At 38.6% G+C, this 9,640-nt stretch overlaps 1 protein-coding gene across 1 annotated transcript; it reads right to left on the bottom strand.

Moving 5' to 3' along the window:
* Positions 1-1,393: 1,393 nt before the first annotated feature.
* Positions 1,394-9,341, bottom strand: syt5b (synaptotagmin Vb). The gene is made up of 9 exons (XM_044014738.1): positions 9,006-9,341; positions 7,644-7,881; positions 5,327-5,502; positions 5,158-5,256; positions 4,892-5,059; positions 4,504-4,671; positions 3,381-3,498; positions 3,124-3,257; positions 1,394-2,264 (listed from the first exon to the last, which is right to left on the bottom strand). Exons 1-9 carry the CDS (start codon positions 9,111-9,113, stop codon positions 2,055-2,057), a joined length of 1,419 nt encoding a protein of 472 aa, XP_043870673.1. The 5' UTR covers positions 9,114-9,341; the 3' UTR covers positions 1,394-2,054.
* Positions 9,342-9,640: the final 299 nt, after the last annotated feature.

Below are 9,640 nucleotides of genomic sequence, written 5' to 3'. Positions count from 1 at the left end.
TATGAGAATTAGGTAAATTGGACACTCTAAGGTGTGAGTGTGAGAGTGAATGGTTGTTTTGTCTCTATGTGTCTCCCTGTGATGGACTGATGATCTGTCCAGGGTGTGACACCGCCTATCGCTCCTATGTCAGCTGAGATTGGCACAGCACCCCCCGTGGTAGAAGGTGGATGGATAGAGGCATAATGCATCAGAGGTACTTGCTTATGTAATCTGACAGAGAGCGAGAGAAACTATACAAGATGATGCAACTCAAACTGGGACAAACTCCTCCCCACCCCCCTTTGTAATCCATGCTTGATCTCAAGAGGTTTATCCTCATGAATAAAAATTTCAACACACATATATTTATAAAGTCTATAGTTACACGCAAAGGCTGTTATAGTTACAGTTACACAGAAAAACAAATGGACTCACACTAATATAATGTTAACAAAACATAAAGTTCTATTATCTGGGAAAGAAAGATACAATGTCTTACATTTCGATCTGTATTGAGAGTATTGATTATTTATGGTGATTTGTTATTGGTTTTGTCATTTTAATTCAAATTTCAAGTGTCAAACCTCTGAATATTTTATTTCTTTTAGTATGCAATAATTCTGCAGTTAAGTAACTTTCTAGTCATTAAAGATGTTATTTAGGCAATATACTGCTCAGATCACACATTGTGTTGACAGTATGTATAATGATGAGGGTCACAGGATTTATTTCAATTAATGTAAATATTCATATTCTTTAAATGCATTTAAGTTTGATCGTTAGAGTACATGTTTAACACAGTGAAAACAGTTGAATTCTTCTAATTATATTCTTATTTTAACAATATCACACACACCTCATGAGCATCTGACTGAGTGAAATGAAATTAAACATGGTTTATTATTAAAGAATTTGATTATTTTATGATAAATATAAGCATAATGTCAAGTACATGTATTGTTTTTCTTACATATGCAATGTAAATAAATACATTTAAAATGAAAGGTAATGAATTTGATTTGATTTTTTATTTTTTATTTATAAATCTAAATGCTTAGTCTTTCAAGTGTTAAAAGGTGTTCTAGGTTCTAAATGCTTACATTTTTAATGTATTTTATTAATAGGGACTCATATAGGGAACATATCAATAAAAAGGAGAAGTTGAGTTGTCCATTGTTCTCTCTTGTTTCTCATGTCTTTTCAGGTTTTGACATAAACTGAGCAGGAAAACCCAAAATAACTCAACTAAACTCAGACTGTATTTCCTTTACCTCTAACTCATGGTACTGCAAAATGTATGTAATATAAATACAGGACCAGCATTGCTGATACTGATACTATTTCCTTAAAAAAGCAGCTTATGTACTTTCATGGATGGGAGAGCACTGTGTGGAGACTTATAAAGTGAACACATCATCAGTATTTTCTATTTATTCTTTATTTAACCAGGAAAAAAAGCCACAGCAGCAGCACAAATAAAACAGGATGTAGACATAAACAACGTCAGCAACAAACAAATTTAATTAAATTATAATAAATGACAGAGTTTTCTTTAAACATAAGACGTAGAGCATCCCTACCGACGTCTCATCTTCAGGGTTGTGTAACTTTTCAGAAGGATCCTGAAAATACACCTTTTATTAGGCCCCTGCAAGAGCACACACACTAGCAGATACAAGGTGAAAAGAATAGGCCCAAGTACTGAGCCCTGTGGAACTCCACAATTAACTTTTGTTTATTCACAAGTTGAGTAAAACCAACTGAACAGTGAATTAAATACAGAACTAAGACTGTCATTGTAATCCGCTATAATTATGATTTGAATAGTTTTTTGCATTTCCCAACTAGGATGAAAAAGACTGAGAATAAGGCTTTCAAAAGATGAAGATGATCTAAATATGCCTATTTTTAATTTAAGTTTGGTTAATAGGTGTCGTGTGGGAGCAGGGATTTAAATAACAAAAAACAGATACATCACACCAGCACTTGTACATGTGTTGACCTTAAAAGAAACTAAATTAAATTGAGAAAACCTCAGGGTTTAACGCAGATAAAGTGACACTGGTGCAACTCTAACGAGGTTTTGCCTTCAGTGCAGCATCAACTTCCTCCTCTGGCATGAGAGTGTGCCACTGGGCGACTGGGCGTCTGGGATTGGCCAGCATTTCTGACCAGTGGCGCAGGCCAACCCCTGTGGCTCCATAACCCATGAAGGTCTTTCCAATGGGGTCATTGCTCCCGAGTTTATCATAGTCAAACACTGTGATGACCACCTGCACTTTCTGAAAACCAAAAAAAGGAAAAGGAAAAGATTATTTTTCACCACATCACCAATCTATTCCATACGGCCCTCCACTTAATATCAAATTATAATGAGTTATTGCAAGAAGCAAAACTCGACAAGGAGAAACTGAAAAATAAAACAGGAAACCAGCAAGACAACTGTCCAAACAAAGAGTGCTTGGATAACTCCAAGGGTTATGAAAATAAATGCATTTTTTATTGTCAACTATTTCTTCTTCCATATCAAAACAAACACTTTTATTTTGAAATTATAACATAACACCACAAATGTCGTTATTGTGATATATGGTGATTCAAGTTTAAGCTCCAATCTCCCACCCCTACTAAGTTGTTTTGTTCCCCCCTGACATTAAGTGGCCCTCAGGTCATTTTAGTTTAAAACCCCAGATTTAGAGTGTCTAATGAACCACATCTGCATGTTTTTGCACTGTGGAAAGAAACCAGAGAACATGGGAAGAACATGCAAACTCCACACAGCATGGTGACCTTGTTTTTAACCACATTACCACTGACTTATATGTTTATTTAAAGTGATAATTCAGGTTCTTTTGAAATCTGGTTGAATCAGATACTGACATTGTGTGCAGTAGCTTCCCTGCTCTGAAAACCTGACACATGGAGACTCACTCTCACTAACATTGACAGTCAGCAGGGACACAAGAAAAACATTTTTGCTAATTCAAAAATAAAATGTATGCATGCATCATGAGACTATAGCCCCTTTTTCACCTATGGTCCCAGCTCGCCTCAACTTGGCACGGCACGACATGGCACGACAGTTGGTTTTCCACTACAACATAATTTGTAGTAGAGTTAAATTGTGATATCAGCACCTACCTGTATCTGCTCAAAGGGAACCTCAAAGCTGAAGCTTTCATTGAAATAGGGGTTGAGCGTGTTCTTCTTGACCGTCGTCTTCTTCTTCTTGATGCGTTTTCCATTTTGCTGCAGAACAATCTTCACGTATGGGTCTTTGGAGAAATGGGGGCGGGGGTGGGTGTTAGTTGTGTTTTGTTGCAGCGCAGTTTAACTTCTTCACACCACTGAGGTGTGATTAGATAGTTGTACATTAAAGAGTAAGAAAGCAGGGTTACCTGACAAGCCTCCCACATCCATTTTCTTCAGATTCTTTGCCTCCATGATGTTCACTGTCAGTTTGCCAGCGGTGGGAACATACCGCAGAGAAATGCAGATGTCGCCCAATTTTTCTTGCTGAAAAACATCACAGTGTTCCATCAGATTTAATGCATTTATTAAACCATTTTTCTATTTTTAGAAAATGATTATGTATTCATTATTTATTATATTTAAAATCAATTACTACAATAATTATCATTTTATATAATTAAAAAAATCACTTAAATTCAAATATGTTCTGTTTTTCTTTTGCTTCTATGTAAAAGAAAACTATTAATCATCCTTGAAATCTTATTTCAAATAAGCATTTGTCCCATCAAACTGCTGAACCTTTGTTGTTGTTTTTTGAGCAGTAGAGACTTCTCTGGTACTTTTTGTGGGTACTTCTTTGTATTTTTTGTCATTTTTCAACCTGTGTGCAGTCATCTCACTTTACGAGCACAATGTTGCCTTTGTCTCCGTTTGTCTTGACGTAAAATAAATCACTTCCTGAGTGCAGCACGGGTACTGTCACCAGGCGACACCAGACTAAACACTAAAAACAGAGGAAGTTGTGACTGAACTCATTTGACAATTACAACGGGGTAATGGAGGAAAAAATAATTACGCTTTAGAGAATAAAGCTGTAATATTATGAGAAAAAAAGTTGCAATATTACCAGTGTAAAGTTGTAATATACTGGAAAAAGTTCCAATATTATGGGAGAAATGTCACTATATTATGAATAAGAGTCACAATATTAAAAGAATAAAGTTGTAATATTACAAGAAAAAAGTGGGTATATTAAAATAAAGTGGCAATATTACGAGGATAAAGACGTACTATTGTAAGAGTGCTGTTTCTCTCTCCCTCTTTCTCTCTATGTAAGTTTGTGCGCTCTCTTCAGTGTCCACCATTGATTCATTTTTTATTTCCTTCAGTATGATAGTATAATATTGTTTTTTTTATTATTATTGTAAAAAAAAAAGTGACTTATTACAGCTTTAATAGTCCTTGAATCAAAGCAGTCTAAAACCAGGCCTGATTAAGCAAGAAAAGGATCAACAGATTGACTTGCAATGGAAAAGTCATATGTCATACCTCCTCCTTCTCACCACTCTCCAGGTCTCGCCACTGTTGCATTGGCTGACCCATGTCAACACTGTTCATGGGAATCTTTATCTCACCAATCATATCATGTTTGGAAAAGCGGTCAAAGTCGAAAACCTGCAGCACCAAAGTCTTTCCACCTAACTCTGCGTATGGGATCTACAGAGAGGAGAGAGGTCGTCACATCAATGCACTGTAGCACAGTCGCACAGCCACACATTTAAACATGGTCGTTTTAGAGAGGGATACGTGGACACACACTACTCAAGATGCGAGAGTGTAAAGACGAGGGGAAGTTGAGAAATCAGCCAAAAAAGTGACACAAGAGGAAATTAAAGAGCATAACCTAACAGCAACAACATCAGCAGCCACATGGTACCTTGAAAATGAAGGTCTCGTTGAAAACAGGACATAGGTTTTTACGCTGGACCTTGGTCTCGTACTTCTTTTTTTTATCTGGTAACAAAAAGACTTTGACGTAAGGGTCTGACGTTCCCCCCATGTCCATAGCAGCCAGGTCCTGAGCCTGGAGGATGCCCACTATGAGCTTCAAAAGGAGGAGAAGTAGATGTCAGAATGATCAGTGGAGGTTTCAGTGGTCATGAAAAAGAGAATATGAATGAATATTTTGTCTTCACATTGGACCTGGCAATCTGTGAAGTTGTAGTCCAGGGAGAACTCCAGTTTGCCCAGCTTCTCCTGCTCCTTCTCTTCTTCCTCCCCTTCTTTCTTCACCTCTTTGTCCTATTAGACAGAACATTTTAGCTCTTCATGAAGATCAGAGTGACAGATATGTGGGAATCACAGTCTCTACCTTATCTCCAGCCTCTCCATCGCCTTCCGTTGCCTTCTTGCGTCGACCAGTCTTCCTCTCTCGTACCTTCTTTGGCTTTTTCTTTTTCCCAAAGCATTTTTTGAAAACACAGAAGACACAGCACGCCACCAAAACCAGGACTACCACAACGATGGCTCCTATCGCCCACATGGGAACTGGAAAATCAAAACGTCTGATCACCGTATGTCAGGGGTGTCAAACTCATTTTTGTTCAGGGGCCACATACAGCACAATTTGATCTCAAGTGGGCCGGACCAGTAAAAATAGTAAAATAATAGCATAATAACCTATGAACAACAAGAACTCCTTGCTTTTTTTCTCCTTTGTTTTACATTTAATGAAGGATATTTTTACAAAACATGACATTTCTTGAGAAATATAAGTGCAATTTCAACAACATCGTACCTAAATGTACTATTTACACATCACACTGGATCTAAAATGGCACAAACATTTAGTCACAGGTATCTGGAAGAGAAAAATATTGTATTTGACATTACGTTTAGATGGTAATCGTAGTGTGAAATTTTAACAAATTCATCCTGTGGGCCAGATTGGACCCTCTGGCGGGCCGGATCTGGCCCCCGGGCCGCATGTTTGACACCCCTGCCGTATGTCCTCGGTATGAGGTACTGACACACGTGACGCTGTAGAACCCACACGAGCCAAGCTTAAGAACATGTGTACCACTTTATCTAGCTGTTTAAAAGCAGATTTGTGTCGCTCACTCCTCACACCAAAGCCCATAGACAAAATCAGTGATTTTACTTTTGGGATTCTAGACATTTCCCTGGTAATTGCTGGAGATGAACACACATTTTTAGGATTGTTAAGTCTTTTTAACTGATCTACAGTTCGGCATTGTTCGGCTTGATTCTTGTGTCGGACGTCTCTTCATGTGACGGCACTCTGACCTACGTATCAGTGACTGTCAGTCTGGCGACGTCATGCATAGTATCGCCTCAGCACGCTTGGAACCTCGCCAGAGCAGGTAGTAAAAAAATGACCTGGTACCAGGTTACTATGCTAGTGGAAACACAACTTAACCGTGTTGAGAAGGCGAGTTTTTTGTTAAGTGGCTAAAATCTGTTTTTCTTGTGTCCCCACTGGTAGTCGTGTTTTCAGTGAGAGCGTGCGTCCATCCCATATGTCAGGCTGTTTTTTGCACGAGGGGGCTCGTTTATGGGTCTCTATAGCATCTCATACATTCACTCGTCAAAAAAACTCTAACATTCATATCAACTAATATCCCAACTGCCAAATGCTACAAATGACGAGACAAAAAAAAAGAAGAAGAAGCTGAGTTTGATGTTTAAATTTATAAAAATGTATCATCATCTTCATAAGACAGTGAAATATGACAGTAACCCATGTGTTTATCTGGGACAGTTTGCTGAGCCTGCATGTTCCTCAGTAACACCCTGCTCCACAATCAGATAACAACACATGGCTGCAGGGAGTGTCTCTGTTCAACCACAGCCGACAGCAGCAGCTCCACCACGCAGCAGTTTATCATTAGGAGCTTACGGCGAGGCATCAACAGTAGCTGTTAAAGGAGCAATGTGCTAAACTGGGACGTGAGGAAACACATATTTTACTTACTAAAATAAAGTAAGCACAAGCCAAGTCTACAATACCTTCAAAGTCATAGTCAACTTTATTGTCAATTATTGAAATGTAATCCAAATTATTACTCAGCCCCCAAACTTGTACAATAACATTAAATAATGAAAGTGAATGAAAAGTGAATAACAAGTATAAGAAATATACATCTATGTACACAATATGTATGTACACATCTATGTATACACGTGACTTTTCCACATCTATTTAAACAGTATGATCTCAATAATACTTTTTAATCTTTTCATATGGGAAAGTGAAAAATATAATAAAATCCACGGAGAAAATTTGGCACAGATGAGTTGTTGTTCCACTGTAAGTGATTCAAATGAGTTAGGTGGTGACTTTGGTGTTGAAATCCTTTGTTTGGATTTACGTCAGTGACCAAATGAGGCAGCAGAACATCAGCAGGTCGTGTGTCCCCGTCCCCCGACCGCTACGCTAAACACATGATTTTCTCTATGGAGTTTGGTGCAGGAGAGTGAGGAATCTTCAGTTACCGATTATATAAAAGGCCGTCTAAAAACTGAACTGTCACTTTTAAGGAAAGAGGAAACCTGTGCAATATCTGGAAACTTCACAAACCACTTTACTGTCAGAGTTACCAGACAAAATACTCCTGCATAAAATAAATGAAGCATAATAATTTGCTGGTTTTGTTGGTGTGTTTTACCTGGCAGGTGCGTGATTTCATTCATGAACTTTTCCTTCATGTGGCTGAAGTCGTGTCCAGGGTGGAGCTCTGAATTGGAGTGCTCATGGTGGGATTGCTCATGATGGGATTGCTCATGATGGGAGTGCTCATGATAACCTGGCTCAGTACTTTCCTCCGGCTCTGGTTCAGGCAACTCTGCGGCCCTCAGGGCCCGGACACCGGTGCTGACCAGTCTCATGTCAGCTGTGATAAAGGCCTAATCAGAGCAGTTATTTACACAGTGTTGCTTTATTCTTCCTCCATAATAATAAGATAGCACAACTTTGTATGCCTGCTGTGTAATCCTTCATCCAAGCGTTGCAATACAGTAGAAAAGCACAGGATATCTGGAAGCCAGATGCTCAGCATGGCTGACCTTAATCCCTCTGTTTCTCTCTTTCTGTCTGCCATCTCTCCCCCTCCCTGTATCATCACATGATGCTGTCACTCCCCTGTTCATCCCATCCCGACCTTCTCTCATGTCTGTCTCTGCATGCAATCGGATGGAAATCTGGAGACTTGGTCAACAATATTAATCCAAAAATCCCAGATCCCTTCAAAAACATTCAACATTTCCTCACCTAGAGCCACGTTTTGAAGCACAGAAAGTACAAATATTGGAGCCAAAATGCTGCTTTTGTCATTCGTGTATTTCATTTTAACAGCATTGTATTTGTCACATACACTGTGCATGATGTAACAGTTTAGTGACAAATCAGAAATGTATTAGAGGAAATAGTCTCTCTAGTTTAGTTTTGTTGAAGATGCTTCATAGAGACAGTGCTGACTGAGATAAAACACATACTATATAAATAGGATAGGACAATATTACTGTGCTGCAACAATGAATCAATTAGATTATTAATTGATTACTAAATTAATCATCAAATGTTTTGATCATTGGTGAATCAGTTTGAGTGTTGTTGTTTTTTAAAATTAAAAACACGCTTTTTGATTGAATATTTTCTGGTTCTTTTGCTCCATATAACAAAGAAACCATTTTGGTTTGTGGACAAAATAAGACACATCATCATTTTAAGGTTCTGAAATCGTTACATTTTCCAATGTTTTGTGGATCACGAGATTAGTCGATCAACAGATTTGGATGGATGGATTATGAAAATAACTGTTAGTTGTAGCCTTAGTGATGATCATGCTAACAAGAACTAACATCGATTGAATATCCTCATCAAGTAGATGTGATCAAAGCCAAATGTGCTGTCAATGTACTGTCAAAACAAAACTCATTTTAAAAGTCTATCGTCTCATTAGTTACATTTAGTTTTTCTTGCACCTGCATCGTAACAGAAATATTTACAATCTCGTGCATTGTCCTCTGACCTGATGATATGCTCCTTCGGTTTCCTCTGATGGATCGAACGTTGACTTGCTTTGGCCTTGCTGGATTCCTCGTTGACTCTGACTGGCTCTTTGCAAACCTTTTTCCATCAGAGCTGAAGCACTGACAAATCACTGTTGTGATTTAATCCCCCCCGCACACACACTCACACACACACACACACACACCACCCGTCCGCCTCCTGATATTAGGACACTGAAAACACATCTGTTGCTTCACGTCCCTGACAGGTGTGTGAGGAGCGACGTTGCTGCCTCACGGTTTAAACATTTCAGCCAAGTTGAACAGTTTCAGAAGGAAAAATAACTCTCAGCTGTGGTGGTTGTGTTGATCCATTAGACTGAAGAGATTGTAATGCATTCGGCTCCTTGCTAATCCCCTCAGCATAGCTAACCATGACAGTTTGCACTTCTCGTGGTAATTCCAGCCTCCCCATCATGTGGCTCACCATTTTACTGTAAAAAAAAAAAAAACACACATTTGTCTTTAGAGCACTGTGAACTGTAATCCTCCAATGCTGTAAACATCTCATGTGAAGGAGTAGTGAACATGCACAACCAAGCAGACCATGTTGGAATGGTCTGCTTGGTAAGAGCCACAGCTTCATATCATGTCC

The sequence above is a fragment of the Solea senegalensis genome, linkage group LG18 (genome assembly GCF_019176455.1).
Source record: "Solea senegalensis isolate Sse05_10M linkage group LG18, IFAPA_SoseM_1, whole genome shotgun sequence".
In the NCBI taxonomy this organism is placed as follows: Eukaryota; Metazoa; Chordata; class Actinopteri; order Pleuronectiformes; family Soleidae; genus Solea; species Solea senegalensis.
The sequence above is the reverse complement of the archived record's forward strand: the minus strand, read 5'-3'. Positions and strand labels throughout refer to the sequence as shown.

Excerpts from the sequence above, each read along its gene's own strand:
- syt5b (XM_044014738.1), bottom strand. The coding sequence starts at position 9,113 with ATGGAAAAAGGTTTGCAAAGAGCCAGTCAGAGTCAACGAGGAATCCAG. Across the intron at positions 4,672-4,891 it reads ACGAGACCTTCATTTTCAAG|ATCCCATACGCAGAGTTAGG; the intron begins GTACCATGTGGC and ends TCCTCTCTGTAG. Across the intron at positions 3,499-4,503 it reads AGAGTGGTGAGAAGGAGGAG|CAAGAAAAATTGGGCGACAT; the intron begins GTATGACATATG and ends GATGTTTTTCAG.